Here is a 19,380-nt window from a genome sequence, read left to right as displayed (position 1 = left end):
AGGAAAGGCTATGTGGGAAGAATCACGGAGATGTCCTCCCTCTACCAAACCTTTGATCCTCACATGATCTTCTCATGTAATCCCTCCTGTCTTATCTCCTTCCTCCACATCTGCCTGAAAAAACAATGACAATATGAGAAACAATCAGTCAGGTTGGCAATCATGAAAGAACTAGAATGTTTGTTGTATTTAACTATACAGGATTGGCTAACTGTTATAATGTCCATGTCTTTAAAAGAGGGAAATGTGGGTGCATTTTAATGCTACAAAAAGGTTGCAATTTCCCCCAATGAATCTTCTCTTTTCTCACAAGGCTTCCTTAAAAGAAACATAATGCATTTTGTATTCTCTTATGTTCTTCCCATAGTTTAATGTGTGCCTTCTTATCTATTCAGTTGGGAAAGGGTTAATAGAAGCTGCTCACTTCTGCTATCTGATGGCAGATGTTCCTTTCGGCCACTATCGAGTTCAAACAGATTATATGGTATTGCTGGGAAGTAATCAGAGGTAAGTGAACAAGAAATAGAAGTTCCCACTTAATTAAAAAAACCATTTAATTTTATACTTTTCTTTCCCAGACTGGGGCTTATCACTTTCAAAATTCCCATGAGCAGCCTTAGTACTGATTCCAAGTTGAAGCAGACCTGGGTATCACTCAACAATATTGGATGGTGTTGGAAGACAAGATAGCATTTTCTATTGAGGTTGTATGAGATGATATATGAGAATGGGAAGATAAGTAGATCTGCCTTGGTTCATGTAGTGGAAATTAGAACTAAGTTTAGGATTTGCTGTTGTTCCTTCAACAATAGCTTGTACAAATCAGCAAAGAAAGCTAGCCGTGGGAAGAGAATAACACAATATCATTTGCTAATAGATGCACATAGGTCACAGGCTGGTTGAACATTTGGCAACATATCTCACAATCATTATACTGGACCAGCTTCTTCTCCAGATACTATAGTTATAATTGTTTGTGGTGGACCACTAATTTTTTGTTTCTACACAATATCAAATTTGTAATGTTAGAACATTCATTCTAAAATAGAGACAGCAGTTACCATCACAGATAAATCTATATTATTTCCTGAAATATTGCTACAAGATGTTTTAGAATGTTTATATTGACTAGAAATAAGAGGCTTTGACATATATTGAAGAGATACTGGCTATGATATAGAATGCTGCTAACTTGTGTCCAAGCTAGTCAAATAATGCTACTGTAGTTCTATATCAACCTGCCTTAGTTTGTAGCCTTCCAAAAGCATCATCGGCATCTTCATTATATACCATTGCATTTGATATTTTTTCTTCAGGGTGGGGGTGGGAATTGAGGCTGGCTTATATTTAAGTGGGACAAGCACTTAAATATGATCCAGCAGTGGGCTGCAGCTGCCAAAAAAGCCAACACAGTCCTAGGGATAAAATCAAGATCCCATGAAGTATTAGTACCACTTTATAATGCCTTGGTAAGACCACACTTGGACTATTTCATCCAGTTTTGGTTGCCACAACATAAAAAAGATGTTGAGATTCTAGAAAGAGTGCAGAGAAGTGCAACAAAGATGATTAGGGGACTAGGAGTACTAGGAGTGACATGATAGCAGTGTTTCAATATTTGAGGGGCTGCCACAAAGAAAAAGGAGTCAACTTATTTCTCCAAAGCACCTGAAGACAGGACAAGAAGCAATGGATGGAAACTAATCCAGGAGCAAAGCAGCCTAGAACTAAGGAGAAATTTCCTGACAGTGGGAACAATTAATCAGTGTAACTGCTTGCCTTCAAAAGTTGTGGGTGCTCGACTTCCGGTTCCGGGTCGTGGCGTGTGCAGTCGTATGGAGAGACTCCTCTCTTCGCTGGCTGCTTTCCCTCTGCCGGTAGACCCTTAATTGGGTCGAAAAGTCACCCTGGAGGGGTGACTAACGATGAGGAGGACTCTCGTCAATCGTGGGGGGAGGCAGCAGCTCCTTCCGTGGTCCGAGGTAGCTCCTCAGGGCCGACGGAGAAAAGATTGGCCAGTAACATGGCCGATCATTTAGCTGCACCAGCCGAAAGTCAAAAGAAACCTAAGTGTTAAGAAACCACTGTGGATGATCTGGGTGAGACCTTTCCCTCTCTCTCTTTGCCCTAACTACTCTCCTGTTAAAAGCCTTCTGGAACTATTTCCCTGCTTTGAAAGAGCTGCCTTTGTCTATCTGGGAAAAAGAGCTTTAACAAAAGAAAAGAAAAAAAGTTAACTTTTTATTGACTATTTTTATTTTTGGTCACTTTGGGGCTCTGGAAAAAGCCCTATCATAGAACTTTATTATATCTATTTTCTAAGCTGGAGAATATTGTTTTCCTATTTCTTGGATTTATTTTTTTTAAAGGGATAAATCTTTATTGTTTGAAAAAAAAAATCTTTATTGGAAGCCGGAAAAGAGATTTCACAGCTTACTGAGGGCATCTCAGTAAGAGAATTATTACTGCAACTACATTTCCTCTTTGTTTTTTGAGGTTGGGTTTGACCTTTAAATGATGATAAAAGTGAAAAGATAAAGGATTTGAAACAGCTGGGTTGTGAAGTTGTTTACTAGTAATTGTGGAGGTGGATAAGTGCTGACTGTTTGTATGTGTTGACTGTTAGTAAATATAGCCTCCTCTAAAAAAGTAAAAGACTATCTCACCACTGAAATGGAGGAATTTCATCCACAGCTTGATTATGAACTTATATTAGAAGCAATTTTGGAAGCAACAGTATATATGAAATCTTGGAGAAACATTAAAGATGACATCTCTGAACCACAAATTGAATCTCAAACCCTAATGGATGAATCTACAGGCCAAGGAACTAGCTCTAGAGAGGCCTGTATGCAGCAATATACACAACTTAAAGAGACAGAGGAACAAGTCACTGAGCAAATGGATGTTAATCTACAATCTATGGAGAATTTTGAAGATCAAAGAACGACTCTAACTGAGACACTTGCAGTGTTAAAAGTAGCAGGAATTGACTCTCAGATACGAATTACTGAGAATAGTGACATCATGGATAATCAACTTGTGACTGTAACACGGAAACAAACCGCCTACACTATACAGATGATATTGGAAGAAGGGAAAGAGAACTTGGCCCAGATTGAAGTATTGATAAGTACCCTCACTCAAATATTGAGACTCGACGATATAGAAGCTCTGTTATGGAAACCTGACTGGCACAGAAAGAAAGCCAGAGTTAGATTTTAAAATGTGATTTAAAACTTTACTTGACGGGTAAATAAGGCTTTAGAGATCTTGATTGAATAAAGATTAATTAAATATGTGAACTTAGTAAGAAGATGTTTTTTCTGTATTAATATGCTTGTTGTGGATATAACAATTATTTGGATCAGATTTAAACTTTATTGAGTGGGTTAAAAGAGTTTTTATAGATATAGACTGATTGATAGATTACAGATTTAAAATAGAGTAGAAATATATTTTTGGGAGTAATATTCTTATTTTTAGGAAGGATAGCTATTTTGTAGTGGAAGGAGAATAAGAGGGATTTCTGATAAAAGAAAAAATGGTATTAATAAATGAGTTACTAGATTAAAAAATAGAATACTTGTAGAAAATATAAGAATGTTATGGTTGAAATAATATGTGTATTTTAGAGATAAGGATTATGTTAAGAAAAAGGAAGTTTTAATAACATGTTTATCTAAAACCCAAATCGGAATATGGTAATTATAAATAGTAAAGCTTAAAAATAGGATTTGGATTTATACAGATGAAATGTTATTGATGATTGTTCTGATTGATTGAATTTTATTGAAAAATATATTAATTTGAATATATTATATTATTTGAGGGAAATAGGGAGTTTCTAATGATTTAATTTGAGTTATATATGCATGATTTTGTTTCTGGATGATTTATTACCCCATCACCACGTTGTTTCTCAAGCACCTTGTAAAAATAAAAAAAATTCATTAAACTTGTTTAAAAAAAAAAGTTGTGGGTGCTCCACCACTGAAGGTTTTTAAGAAGAGATTGGAGAACCTTCTCTCTGAAATGGTATATGGTTTCCTTCTTAAGCAGAGGGTTGGACTAGAAGACCTTCAAGGTCCCTTGTTATTCTGTATGTGGGATTTCAGCTCTCAAAGTCTTTAGGAGGCATGACTTTTGCCCCAGTCAAAAATTATTGAAGTCCCACACTACTGGAAGTCAGCAGTTAGGAAAAGTTGCAGCATTCCATGCTACATTGGAAGTGTGGAGATAAGCCCAACCCCCCTGTCCAAACAGGAGAACCTATACCGTCCTGGACAAAAGATTGTCTAATCTTTTATTGAAAAGTCCAGTGATGGAGCTTCCACAACTCCAGGAGGCAAGATGTTTCATTCATTAATTGTTCTCACTCTGAGGAAATTCCTCCTTAGTTCTTTAACAAGCTTCCACCCATCAGGTACTTTGGAGAATAAGTTGATGATCTCTTCTTTGTGACAGCACTCAAGTACTGGAAGACAGCTATCATTTCACCCCCAATCCTTCTCTTTGTTTGAATTAAGTTCCCTTAACCATTCATCAGTCATTTGTTTCCACTATTACTGTATACTCTGTAAACCAGACTAAAGTGAACACCTCTGAATTAGGGAATAGATCCAAAATGAAAATGTAAAGAAAATGTTGAAACAAGGCAATTTTGCAAAATTTGACATTTTGATTTTGATAACAATATTTGAATTTAGCCTGTGATAACTTTAGAAGTACATCTACTAAATGTAATGGGATTTACTTCTGAATTATTTTCATAAAACCAGATTGTATAAAAATATTAATAAAAGCAAAACACTTAACGTTAGTAGCCATAAAATGGAATGACAGAGCACTGTAGAGAAAATAGTGTTTTATTCCAAATAATAAATGTTAACCATCTAAAACAGCATATCCTGTATGCTGGAATATAGAAATATAAATTATGTATTTCCTCTCCAGTGCCCAAGCCCTTCTTTTTTGCTATATAAAGTATTCTCTACAGCCTACCACAAGATAGGAATCATTCTATGAAACAGGTGATTCACTAGCTATTGATTTCACTAGGATTCTGTGGATGTCAAATGCTGATGAGAAGTTCAAGTATTGGGCAGACCAGGGAATATTAAAATTAATTTTAGCTCCAATGTGGAAAGGAGAGTGTTTGGTATTCTGAGTAGGCATATGTAAGTGATTCTCTAGCTGATGAGACAGAGATCTGAACTTCAGTTCAGTATACCAAAGTGCCCTTTTGAAGCTAGCTTCCTGTAAGATAAGGCAAACCCTGCAGCTGATTTAATCATTCACCTTAAGAGGCACAGGTAAGGTTAAAAATCCAATTTACAGAGCCAACAATTCCACTTATATTAATAGCGCTCTGGCCAGATAACAAGGATAAGTGTTTAATGATTTGTTTCACCTTTAAGCTGATTATGCCTTATTAGTATGACAAAGCCAAACACACCTTGCATCTTCAAGCAACACACGTAACCAATTCTTGTGAGTCTTGTGAGTCGCTTAAAGTAATTTCTGTGAAATCACATGTGTTTAGAAATCTGGTCTTAGGTGAAACCAGATTTTCTGTTTACTGCTCCTGTAGTTAAAAATGAAGTATCCAAAGGCAATCCTTGTTATTTTTCCTCTGTTTTTTTCCATTAAAGTAACCTCCCCTTTTCTTAAGTTTTCCTAATCTTAAGTACAACTTCCACTTAAAAAAATTAAGAAAAGCAACAGCTCCACCTAGGAGTAGAGAAACAACCTTCATGTATCTTTCCAGCTCATATTATAAGTGAACTCTTAGGTACTCAAAATGAAACCATGGAGACTGCTGGTCTATAAATACATCCCTCTGGGAAACTGTAGCTATTTGCTGAGTGGAAGCTTAACAGGAATTGGGTGGGCAGTGAATCCCCTGAGAGGGAGCTCAAGGGAACAAGTCCAAATCATAACAAGTCCAGAATAAGTATCTGTGTTCTCCCCATTCCACAGTAATCATAAAACAGAGGTCTTCCAAATTTGTTATTTCTACCTTGCTTTATACTTTTGGATAGCTTCATTCAGGAAGTCTCCATTTCATGAAGCAGACACAAAGGAAAGGAAAAAATCAAAACAAACTCAAAATGTTGCATTTATTTAAAGCATTTATATACTGTATTGTCTTTCACTCGTTCAGTGCCAGATGACTTAATAAAATACAAATAATGATACAAAAATGAAGCCTCCATATTGTTGAATGAAGAGGAACAGAGAATAAAAATCAAACAGTGCTACAGGAAACACATTTTTGTCATGAGCAGTTTTATTTTTAAAGTCTATTAATTATAGTGTATTCATCAGGGAAGAAACATTAAAGATAGATTCCAATTTTTAGAATACCTTTTATTTAGCATAATAGACAATGATTTTGCCATTTTCTTTAATATTTTGAAAAATATCCAATAGTGAAATTTTGGTAATACTTCAGTGAAGCTTAATTGCCCATTAGTTTTTAAATTAGTTAAACAGTCGCCTACCATTTAGACTGCCAGCATCTCTAATTTTATCCTCCAACTTCTGTGGAAGACAGAATTTGATGGAAAGAATAAATTGGGCTCTAAGGATGAAATTAGCTTCTGCTTCTCAACTCTTGATCTGCTTTTTTCTTTCAGCCAAACCTTTTCCCAGTTTGCAAGGACAGAATGTATTCACAGAATGGAAATTCTTGAGTATTGTCGGTTACTGGGGTGTCCCCAAGCTTTCATCCCTTCTTTCCAGGTAATAACAAGCCAATTAAAAAGGACCAAATGTTCACAGGCCTTTATAATAAAAAATATTTCCTGAAGTGAGGGCTTTTTGTTTAGTTTAGCCAACTTCCATTATCTGCAAATGGAAGGAGGCAGCTCTTTGAACTTCTTCAAGGTTAGCAAAGTTTCTGCTGGAGTCTTAGGGGAAGGGAACAAGGCATTCTATCGTTTTACAGTGAGGAAGAAAAGAATAAGATCCTGTAAAGGCAAAAGCACTGACACCTCTTTGGTAGGAGGATTGTGAAGGAGCAAATAACAGTTTGCTTTTGACTCCTGATACTAAGGGATCCCCCAAGCTCTTTTACAGCAAGCCCCACCTCTTCTGATGATACCTTTGCTGTCAAAAGATACATATTTAAAAAGCGCAGCTGCAAAAGGGTTGCCGATCCTTGTTTTATGAAGATTTGTTTAAAACTACTGCTGTAGTCTTGCATGGAGAATCTGAGGTAATTCCAGCAGAGTATGTATGCTTTATGTGGTTACCTTTGTTAATTTTTTTTTTAAATCTAGATTATAATTTAGTGGTCTATCAAAATTATAATCCCCAGGGCTGTTTGTAGTAAATAACAATAATTATCCCTTCCTATCTCTCCAATAATTCAGCATGATCACACTGAGCACCATATATAGTCTTGTGCGAATGTAGGCAATTGCCTTTGTAACTGATACCATACACAGCAGTTACTGGGTAATAAATGTCAAAAATACATTACTGCCATCTACATTGCTAAGAAATTCCAAGGAGTATTGACATATGTTTAACTAATTGGTTTCAAAATACTTTGGAGAGGAATCTGTAGTTTGTACTAGGAGTTTTTATACCTGGAATTAATTAATTGTATATTATTTTGACTGTTGAAACTATTTCATGTACATGAGCTCAGCGATTTCTTTATCAAGCTTATTAATGCAAATAATATTATGCACATACTTTTCTTGTGTCCCTACTTTCTTTTTGCCATTTGTCCACAGTAGTTAACTCAATATTTTAAGACAAAGATTCATACAAACAAGAGCAGACGGGCTACAACATTGAGAGTAATTCTAGTGTATGAGTATTTCCTCTCTTGCACCCATACATTTTCTCTTAATTCTCTTTCATAGGTATATAAACTGATTTATGCATCTCGCCTCGTTGACTATGGTCTTACTGCCCAGGCCTTACATTATTGTGAAGGGATTGGAATGGCACTTCTTGCACAGAACCAGAATGCTTATCCTGTCCTCCTACAGCAGGTTATCAAGGTGAGTGTCTGGTTAGGGACCCCAATAGGAATTGGGTTTATCTCTTAAGGCTATAATTCTTCAGGTACTCATAATATGTGTTGGAATTCTATACTGCTGGAAATTTCACATACAATTCATAATGCAGTTGTATACATTGTGGTTGTTTTATTTATCAAATTCAGACACTGTCCATCACATTTTCTTTATGACTCTGAGCAGTTTACAGAGTTAGTCTTTGTTTTTGTGTTGTGAAAAGAGTTGGGAGAAACCATTTTTAAACCCACAATGCAGATTTCTTTGGCTAATAGATGAAAGATTAAAAGGGAGGGACATGATGCAAAACAAACTGTGTAAGATATTAAATGTGTATTAGCACTGGGTACAGCAGTTTCTTGGGGTTCTAATCAGGACTAGATTGTAGTATATGAGAAGAGTTATTATATTTTTCCCCAAATCATGGTTGTGATAAAAATGAACATTTCATGATTGGTGCAGATTAGAAACTCATGCTGGTGCCAAAGGGCAGTTCTCTCCAATGCCAAATAGAAAAGGAGTATTTCATCTGTAATTGTGGCATAGCTATTAAAGCAGTGGTTCACAATCTTTTCTTCACCACGGACCCCCTTTAAATACCTTTTGTGATCACTGACCCTCCAAGACGTAACTCAACATTTAAATCATAACATTTCTTCAAGCCTTTGCGGACCCCCTGTGATGACATCAGGTTTTCCCTCCCCCAGTGGTCTGCAGACCACAAGTTGAAAATCACTGCACTAAAGGATTTTCCTTTTCCAACACTATAAGAATTACAGCCCTATTTAAAACAGCAACAATAATTTCAAATATTAATATATTCGCAAATTAAGATCTTTCCATTACATAAAAGGGACAAATATTTTCAGAAACAAACTACCTATTTGCAGGTCCTCTTAAACTAAAACATGACAGAGGTAATTTATAAATATGTCCCTGTGTTAACAATAGTTTCTTTTCTGAATGCAACAATCCTTTTTGTACAACATGAACAACCAAGGCATCCACTCTCACAAATATGTCTCTTTTGCGAGCCTACAGTATAGAATGGCTGCATCTTTTGTAAAGTAAAGGAAAAGGAGTCCCTGTGGGTTTTACTATGCTAGTCATACCCGACTTTAAAGGGCAGTGCTCATCTCCATTTCTTTAAGCCAGACATGTGAAACACAAGGCCCGGGGGCTGGATGCGGCCCGCAAAGTGGTTCCATGTGGCCCGCGAAGCCATCCTGGAAACAGTGAGGGAACGGCCCCCGCTGTCTTGGCCCTGGCCCAGGCCGGCCAGGAGCCAATGTACAATTTTGTGGTGGCCATCTATGCTGAAATGCATTCAGTCTTAGCTCCACAAGGTCGTCTAGAAACAGCGAGAAACCAGCCCCTGCTGTGTCGGCCCCGCCCCCTGGGTGCATGCTGGGGAGGTGTCACCCTTTGTGAAGAATGAAGAAATGGACCATGCCTTGGTGCTTGCCCTGGTCCCACCCCCTTCTGCCAGAGACCCTCAGATCTGTCCCACTCCTGCCCAGGCCCCCACAGGCACCCTTGACGCGAATGATGTAGAGCTGGCCATGCCCACCCAGTAGGCCACACCCACTCCATCCATGCCCACCCAGTAGGCCACACCCACCCTGGCCACACACCCCGCCCCCCCCGAGGGCAACCGCAATGCTGATGCGGCCCTCAATGAAATTGAGTTTGACACCCCTGCTTTAAGCCATTGAGCCAGCACTGTCCAAAGACATTTTTGTGGCCATGCCGCAGTGCAAAGCATATGGCAAAACATGGAACACTGTTATCTTCCCACCGAAGTGGTATCTATGTATCTACTTGCATTTACATGCTTTCACCTCACTCCATCACCTGGTGGTAGGGTTCCAACCACTGGAGTACAGACATTCTCCAGGATCTTTTAAGCCACTGAGCCATATAGCCAAAGGCTATATTTACGACTACCATGCTGAGATTGTCTTTTCCTGTCTCCTTCCCTCTTCCTCCCATTTTTAAATATTTAACAGAACAGGAAAATAATGTCTGCAAAGGCTTTGCTGGGATTGGCAAGGCTGTGAATAGATTTGGGAGAAGTTACTCATTCCACCTATTTCTGATCATTTTCCATCCATCACTGTGGCCATGGTGAGGAGAGAGGAACTGAGACATAGCTACTAATAAGCCCCACATTTCTGGACCTTCATAGAACTTTGTCTCAGGCATGGACATTAGAGGGGAAATTAATCTTGTAATAAATTCAGACAAATGGGGAAGATGAGTGATTTTTATCACCAAACAAAACTGGATGTCTTAGAGGTTGAGTCTAACCCTGCAGAGTTAATTAACTAGATATGAACTCTGTTTTGGACATAGTTATTTCCTCCCCCCCCCAAACCTGTCAAATATATCATGCAAATAGTAAGGATAACTTTCAGCTCCTGAAATTTCAGAAAGACTGAACTGCTTCTCCCATTTATCTCTAACAATGAGGTAGCTCCAGTGATATTCACATCAAAGTAGGCATGTACAAGCTCATAAAAAGAAGTTTTTGATGCTACTGCTGCAATGGCCTTCTTCCTTGTTTTGACCCTCCCTCCTAGAAGCTGCTGGATTGTCCACTTTGATAGAAGCGAAGAAAGCAACTTGATTTCAATGTCTGTCTGAATGAACACCTGATTTTTACCCCACAATTCTTAAGGAAGAAAATTGCATTTCATTATAGGTTTATTCTTTGAAACTCTTTTACTACAAATGTAATATGCTCAAACAACTACCTGCTGTATTCTGAACTGATTCACAGAGTCTTCAAGGGCAAATAATTTCAATAGTCTGTCCTAGAGGTTACCATGACGTATGTCAAAATGGCCAAATAATTACTGTTCAAAATAAGCTACTTCTTATGAATGGGGTGTGTGTGTGTTATTCACTTGAATAGCAGTAGCTAAGATTATGTCAGTCCAGGACAAAGCCTCTGCCTTTCCCTAACATTGATTCAGTTATATACCAGCTCAGAAGAAATGACTCCTCTCAATATTAAAACAGCACAAATTACAAAAAAAGTACTTTGCCTATTTCAGATACAACAGTTATGAATCAGCCTGTTTTGTGTAATATTTCATCTGATGAAATTTATATTTTGCTTCATTTGTGTTTCACATAAACACATTAATATGAAGGACTGTAGGCCCTTCAATCTGAGAAATATCTTTGACCTGTATCAGGAAATACATCCCTCAAGAGTAGTAGCTGACATGAATCATCTGCTCCTAGGAATCAGATTTAAAGATGATGGTTGCAAATGTGGTGTGTATTCTGGTGCAGAGTAATATAGATATAGGGATAAGGCTCCATTGATCAGACTGGTTATGCACAGTAAAAGTAATCCAAAAGGTAAAAGTAACTTTGGATCCAAGCTTCCTCTCTCTGTTTTTACATTTGTAGGAGCTGGGGGGAACAAACGAGCAGGCAGCATTTGCAAAAGTAACAGAGAAAAATGTGGTGCCTGGGGTTAACATCAGAGAGGGGCTTCTTTTTGGTGGGAAGATGGGTTGGGAATGTTTGTAAAGCACAGCTAAATATTCTGTGTCAGTCCCAGCAATATATACTTACTCCAGATGTACCCTGCCAATGGTGGTGTTGCTATGTTGCTACTAAAACCAGAGCTAAGAGACCTCTAAATGTTTGGCCTAGAGAGTGTTCAGGAGGACTGTGGTGGGTGCTTTTCTGTTGCATTGTTTCCTATAGCTGCCTTAGAGAACAAGTTGCAAGTTTCCTCAGTGTGAGACCACTGAGCACCTCGCTACTTCAGAGATCTGTATTCCTACAACAGTAGAAAGCTAGCTGGCCTTCACAATAGTTTTCTCTCTTTATGAGGAAACCTTCCATAGAAGAAGTTATGGGCTCTATTTGTTTGGGATATGTCTGTGGCTGGCATAATAGCTGTTGGTGGCTGTTTGTTTGTTTTGAGAGAAACTGGAGAGAAAGCCTACAATTTTCAGCCCGCCTGATCTGCCCTCTGAGAGAGCTAGTGCTGCCCTACAACAAATCATTGTATTGTATATTTTTGTAAGAACCAAGTGAGGACTTTGGTGCAATGAACCCATTGAAGCACTCAAACAAATGGTCCAACCTAATTAATCTCATAAACAAAACTGTGTTAATAACCATTTTCCTAAAAGTAAATGTCATGCTACATTACTACAATTAATATTAATTTCAGGAATACAAATGCAGCTCTCAGCCCATATATAGACTTTCATAATGCTAGTATGACACATTTTCTTCCTTTGGATTGTTCAAGATATAAATGAATGCCGTGCTGAACTCTGCCTCTTGTTGAGGAAAGGTACAATGAGGTACAATGTTTTTGTACCTTTTTCAGAGAGATTATAAGATTAAAAAGATTGTCAGAAAGAGAGGTTGCAGGAGGTGGCTGAGAGGGTGTTTCGTTTTTCATTGTTTACTCTAAAAATGCCCAGTGTATTTGCTTGTGGCATGCACCCCAGGCTTTTATCTTCCATACAGCTGGTTGCTTACTATTTCAGAGTTAGAACTATACTGTACCTGCAAGAAGGAAGGAAGCTGTAAGGTGCTCCTACAGGCACTGTGATCCAAGAGAGCAAGGGAAAAAAAGTTATTTGCCATTTCCAGCAAATAAGGAAGTAAAAAGAACTCTTCTCCCTTCCCTGTAGACTTTCCAAATCAGTTCTTACCTCACCTCCTTTTATTTCATTCTGTTGAAAAAAAATTTAACACGTAGGAAAAATTTAAAAGGGGAATAAACTATTAGGCACAATCCTAATGCAAATAGATCTTACGTGAGGTTGAGACCCAGTGCAAAGGCCTCTGTTTTGATAAAACCTTCAGGCACCAGCATTAAAAAATCCAGATGTTAGGAAGAAAAAAATCCATCCTGCAACATAATATCTCAGAATTATTTTAAAAGGAGATAGCAATGATCTCGTTTTCCTCTGATGAGATAATAAAGTGAAAAACAAGGAAAAGAGAAAAGTGCTTTTAGGAGCAGTAAAGGAGATGGTGGGAGATTCATCTTCAATATGCAGTCTTATTAAACTGAGAATCCAGGAAGGGTCAACACTGCTAACATCGGATGTTCTTGCTTTGACAACAGATGGAAATGTAGCCATCTTTTCTCTTTTGCTTTTAGAGTTAGTTGATGCTTCGAGGGGGGATGTGGATGAGAGTCCAGCTAGTCATAACAATAATAATTCAGCCGTGGGAATCCAAGGTTATTGCATCCAGAGTTGATAAAGATTTGGCGGGCTGGAGAGCTGGGAAGAAAGCCTGCGCTTCAAACTAATTGGGGAATGTGATTTATGACTGTTAATTGGAGGAGGGAATTGTGCTTTGCTACTTTGTGCGCAGGGGAGGGGAATTCAGTTTTTGGCTTCAACTATATAGTGCCGAGGGACTAGACGACCACCTCTCCCAAGCCTGTATCTATCAAGCAGTCCCTGCAAGAATGGTACCAGGCTGCAAGAATGGTACCAGGCAGCAGTAAGACTAGACGTTCAACTCACCTGCTATAAGAAGCCACTCCCACAAGAAGCCGAGTTGAGGCCAAATCAACCCAAATGACAGCCCCCCGAAAGACTTCAACCGCTGTGGCTACTGAAAATCCCAGGCCACCTGCTGGCCCATTGATCAAGTGTTTCAGATGTGGACAACAACAACATCGAGCAGCGAGTTGCTCAGTCTCTTACCCTCAGCAGCAGAATAGACCGGGACCACCAATGAGAAAGAAAACAGCCAGCAGCCAACAAAAGAGAAATCCAACTGGATCGTGCAGGAACCCATTGCCTAAGTCACATCCCCCACGCAGGAGTGCCGAGACCCAAGCCGGACCTGCCGCTGCTCTACCCTCCTATGACAGCGACAATGAAGGAGAGAATGACCCGATGGTGAGTCGACACATCCTACCTTTCTCACTACCTGCCAAACTCATAATCCCTAATACGGGGACACAGGTAGATTTAAAAGTACTAGTCGACTCCGGATGCTCCCGGTGCATTATTAGCTTGTCACGTGCCCTGAATATGGGCATACGAGCAAGGCTGCTCTCCAAACCTGTGAGGTTTGAGCAAGCCGATGGCTCCCTAATGGGAGGAACTTTAGTCACGCAATTGATTGAACCCCTATGCTTAGAAATAGGTGAACATTGGAAGTTCATTTGTTTCATGGTAGCTCCAAAAATGACTAAGGCTGTGATCCTAGGACTAGCCTGGTTGGACAAATGGAAGCCATTTATCTGGTGGGAGAAGGGAATGAGGACTGTGAGGTTACCTATAGGACCCAAGCCCCCCTTAACTCAACGGACATTACAGGAGACTTAGCCCACCCAATGAGCTAGCGCACATGGCTGCCTTGTCTCAGCCAGGCAAGCCATTCATTCCCAGTGAATACCGGGACCTAGTGGAGGTGTTTAGTGAGAAAGAATGAGACATCTTGCCTCCCCACTGACCCAATGATTGCTCTATCGAACTGTTACCTGGAGCCAAACTCCCATGGCTAAGAGTGTGTGCTATGTCCCCCCTTGAGATGGAGGAGATGCAGCAGTATGTGGACAAAAACTTAGCAAGGGGATTTATCGAATGGGCCAAGTCTGCCATAGGAGCCCCGGTGTTATTGAAAGAAAAAAAAGACATGTTGCTTCGTCTCTCCATAGATTATAAAGGTCTGAACGCAATGAGCATGGAAAACAAATATCCCTTCCCCTCCTGAAGGACTTACTCACCTGGCAAAGGGGAGTGTCTTCACTAAGTTGGACCTGAGAGATGCATATTACCGGGTGAGGATAAAGGAGGGAGATGAGTGGAAGACTGCTTTTAACTGTCCCATGGGGAGCTACCAATTTAAAGTCATGCCTTTTGGACTGCAAGGAGCTCCAGCTGTCTTCATGCAGCTGATTAATCATATGACCATTTATACAAAGGAGTTTTGGTGTATCTTGATGACATCCTGATATACAGCATGAATATGGCTGACCACATAAAACTACTGAGAGAAGTGCTAAAGAAACTGTTGAATGCCAAACTTTATGTTAAGCTAACAAAGTGTGAATTTCACCAGACCTGACTAGATTATCTTGGCTGCAGAATTTCCAGCGAGGGCATTGAAATGGACCCGACCGAAGTGAAAGCCATAATTGAATGGCAGCCCTCAAAGACTCGCAAACAGCTCCAGAGCTTCCTAGGATTTGCCAAATTCTACTGTCAATTCATTCCCTCCTTTGCTGAAATTGTCCTGCTCCTTACAGAATTACTAAAAACAGGCAAAGAGGGAGGAAAGCCGCATCCGGGCCAACCGCTAGCATGGACTATGAACTGTCAAACTACTTTTGAAAATTTAAAAAGACTATTTGTGCTCAAACCGGTCTTAAAACATCCTTGCCCAGGGAAGCCCTTTGTGATTCAAGCTGATGCCAGAGACATGGCTGTCGGAGCTGTGCTACTGCAAAAGAACTAGAGTGGGACCCTACAACCCTGCAACTACACCTTGAAAAAATTCACTGAGTGTGAGAGGAGATGGGCTGTGTGGGAAAAGGAAGCTTTTGCAATCCGTTGGGCTCTGTTAAACTGGCGACACTATGTAGAAGGAAGTAAAGTGGTGTTCGAGGTATGGACTGATCACAAAAACCTAGAAGCACTAAAGACTCCCTGCAAATTGTCTCCGAAACAAGTACGATGGGCGCAGTACTTTAACCGTTTTAACTTCACCCTAAAGTACATACTGGGTGGAAAAAACTTCTTAGCTGATGCTCTATCCAGACTGCCCCAGTACAAAAGCTAGTGTGAAGAGGTTAATGAGACAATTATCTCCAATCCACAAACTGCTTCTTAATTTACGCCGCACAGAGTCCCACCTTCAAGAGCCCCTAATCCCAATGACCCTGGAGCAAAGAAAATAAAACAAGAGCTCCTCACTGACCAATGGTTCAAGGACAATGAAACTTCCCTAACATGCAGGGATGGTTTGGCTTACAAAGGGAGAAAACTATATTTGCCAGAGACCCTCCGCCTTAATGCGCTCTGACATGGCCATGACGTAAAACAGGCTGGGCACTTTGGACATTTAAAAACACTACACCTCATCCGCCATCAATTCTGGTGGCCGGGATTGAAATGGGATGTGGAAAATTATGTCCGGAGTTGTGCTATATGTGCCACTATGAAAAAAATTCCAGGGAAACCCCCTCTGTTATTGCAACCGGTGGCAGACCCTTCCCAACCTTGGGAAGAAATTGCTATGGATTTTATAGTAGATCTACCTGAAAGTAGGGAAAATACGGTCATCTGGACTGTGATAGATCTGTTCTCAAAGCAGGCTCACTTCATTGCTGCAAAGGGTTCCCGTCTGCCCAACAACTAACCAACACATCTACAGACTGCATGGCGCACCTAAATAAATAATCTCTGACGGGTTGCAGTTTACAGCTAAGTTTTGGAGGAGTTTTCTTAAATTAATTGGCTCATCTCAAGGACTATCATCAGCTTTTTACCCGTCTACCAATGGGGTGAATCTGCAAACTCAATGGTGGAGCAGTATCTCCAATGCTATGTAAATTATCAACAAATGAATTGGATTGATCTCCTCCCTTTCACAGAGGTGGCTTACAATAACTCTGTTCACAGCATCACTGGCTTCACGCCTTTTAAAGTGGCCATACGAAAAGAGTTCAGTCCAATACTCGAATACCCCTAAGTGCCCTCTGCTTCCCAGACTCTTGATCATTGGGTGGGAGGAAGTTTGGAAAACCACAAAAACTGCTTTGAAAAAGGCTTCTGAGACATACAAAAACAGGCAGATAAAAAAGGGCTCCTGAAAGAACGTTCCAAGTTGGGGAAAAAGTTTATCTGTCAACTAAATATTTATGGCTTAAGTTACCAAGTAAGAAGTTAGGACCGAAGTATTTAGGACCCTTCCCCATTGTAAAAATCATTAACCCGGTCACCGTGGAATTAAAACTTCCTAGGCTCTTAGGAAAAGTTCACCCTGTTTTCCATTGTAGCCTGTTGAAACCTTTTCGGGGTTCCACCTGAAGATCTCCCCCTAAGCAGGCACCCAGACCCCTTGTGGTGGCAGGATAGACTCACTATGAAGTAAAGCGTATTCTTGATTCTAGAATTTTTAAGGGGAAATTGCAGTACTTAGTGCAATGGAAGGGATATCCGTTGTCTGAGGCCACCTGGGTGAAATCTAGGGATGTAAAAGCTGACAGGCTCATTAATAGGTTCTATAAGAAACACCCTAATAAACCAAGAGGCAACCCCTAACCTGTGCTTTTGTTTACATTACAGGATTTGTCCTTTTTGTAAGGGGGTCCGGATGTCAACACTGCTAACATTGGATGTTCTTGCTTTGACAACAGATGGAAATGTAGCCATCTTTTCTCTTTCGCTTTTAGAGTTAGTTGATGCTGGGAGGGGGAATGTGGATGAGAGTCCAGCTAGTCATAACAATAATAATTCAGCCATGGGAATCCAAGGTTATTGCATCCAGAGTTGATAAAGATTTGGCGGGCTGGAAAGCTGGGAAGAAAGCCTGCGCTTCAAGCTAATTGGGGAATGTGATTTATGACTGTTAATTGGAGGAGGGAATTGTGCTTTGCTACTTTGTGCGCAGGGGAGGGGAATTCAGTTTTTGGCTTCAACTACTGTATGTAGTGCTGATACTTTGTTTCTCGAATAAAAGATTCTTTAAGGTAAACAATGCCTCGAAGTTCTTTTGAAGAGTTTCATCTGTCGGAACCACGACATTAAGCTGTTTTCAGGCAATTTAAATTAATTTGTGCAAAAGATACATTTTAAGGCATACTGTGACAAAGCAACATGGCTGAGCATTCTTTGGAAATGTGAATGATGCCAGTATATTAAGATCTGTTTCCCTCACTAATTAGAACATATGACTCCTTGCAAAGCAGAAAGCAGAAGGAGAAAACAGTGTTCGTTCTTATTAGCAAAGCTTGATATTAATTTTAGATGATACTAATGAGCTAGAATTATTTATGGCACATTCTTTTTTAAACAAGGTTTTAGGGCAAATAGGGCAACTTATAGTAGGAGTAATCATTTTAGGAGTATCAGTTATTTATAAAAATAATAAAGGTGGGATATAAATAAATAAATATACTTGTAATACCCGAGTCCCTTTTGTATGTCCACAGGGTTTTCTTTGACTACGATCACTGGAAACTAAGGCATAGTTTCTTGCAATATTAATGCAAAGCAGATGAAAATAGAAGTTTAAGCCCTAAATGTGTCTATCAATAAAGCCCTCAATGATCCCCCCCCAGATCCAGCCCTGTCCACTTGTATAATGTGATATTATTCACTTTTCGGATTCTTAAAATGCAGTTCCTGGCTTGAGGTCATATTCCAGTTCTGTTAGAAAATAAGCCAGATTGCAACTGAGCTGATCTTAATATTTTCTTACAGCTGCAACCTGGCTTATTTTCTAACAGACCCTCATGATTGCTTGTGAAGAATGAGTCACCATCTTAGGAAAATACTGAATTTAGCCCTCCAAAAAAACCCAGAACCTAAAATAATCACACCCAAATAAAGAGATGCTCTTATAAAGAATCCACAAAAGCTGGACTTTTCTAGACACTGTGGTTTTCCTCCCTTTATTTGCTCATCAAATAAATAGAATAGATTAATAGATTAATTAATAGAATATAATCCTTGGTTTTATAGGCAACGCAATGTCTATAGAGTGAAAGATAGATTAGACTAGACCAGTGGTGGCGAACCTATGGCACGCGTGCCAGAGGGGGTACTCAGAGCCCTCTCTGTGGGCACACACGCCTTGCTCTTTGGCTAGGTTTTCGCAGGAAAAAGCCATTTCTCAAGCATCTTCCTAGCCAAAACAAGCCTCTGGAGCGAGCGCACTATTTTCAGCTTTGAATTATATCAACTCTGACACCAGAAACAGACTAACAGATGACCTGAGTGCTACATGTGTTGCTCTCAAACTTACAAAGTATAAGCCAAGATTAGACAAATTATCAGCATGCATACAAAAATCACATTAATTGTTCAAAAGCATGCCAAATGCAAACTTTTACCTTTCAATAAAAAGTTGTTTGTATCACTGAAAGCTTTGTTATTGTTTTTTTCTTTTAAGACAAAAGATGTTAATGTATGAGTTGTTTTTTCTAAATTAAAACCTCAGTATTCAGATTAAATTGCCGTGTTGGCACTTTGCGATAAATAAGTGGGTTTTAGGTTGCAGTTTGGCCACTCCGTCTCTAAAAGGTTCTCCATCAGTGGACTAGACTCTAGACTTTCTTCTGTTCACAATGTATTTGTTTCATTTAAAAAAAAATCTTTGTCATACAGCT

General features: G+C 39.5%; 1 protein-coding gene across 1 annotated transcript in view; it reads left to right on the top strand.

The window, feature by feature from the left end:
• The window catches only part of LOC114922269 (protein transport protein Sec16B-like), a 78,816-nt gene that overhangs the window by 23,161 nt on the left and 36,275 nt on the right, over positions 1–19,380 (top strand). Inside the window, exons 13-15 of the mRNA XM_029283196.1 lie at positions 396–507; positions 6,642–6,747; positions 7,881–8,021. Of these exons, the coding sequence (XP_029139029.1) occupies positions 396–507; positions 6,642–6,747; positions 7,881–8,021 (359 nt within the window). The remainder of the gene's footprint in view (positions 1–395; positions 508–6,641; positions 6,748–7,880; positions 8,022–19,380) is intronic.

This window comes from Protobothrops mucrosquamatus, unplaced genomic scaffold (genome assembly GCF_001527695.2).
Source record: "Protobothrops mucrosquamatus isolate PMUCROS unplaced genomic scaffold, P.Mucros_1.0 scaffold35, whole genome shotgun sequence".
NCBI classification, from domain to species: domain Eukaryota; kingdom Metazoa; phylum Chordata; class Lepidosauria; order Squamata; family Viperidae; genus Protobothrops; species Protobothrops mucrosquamatus.
This window is presented reverse-complemented; position numbering and strand designations above follow the sequence as displayed.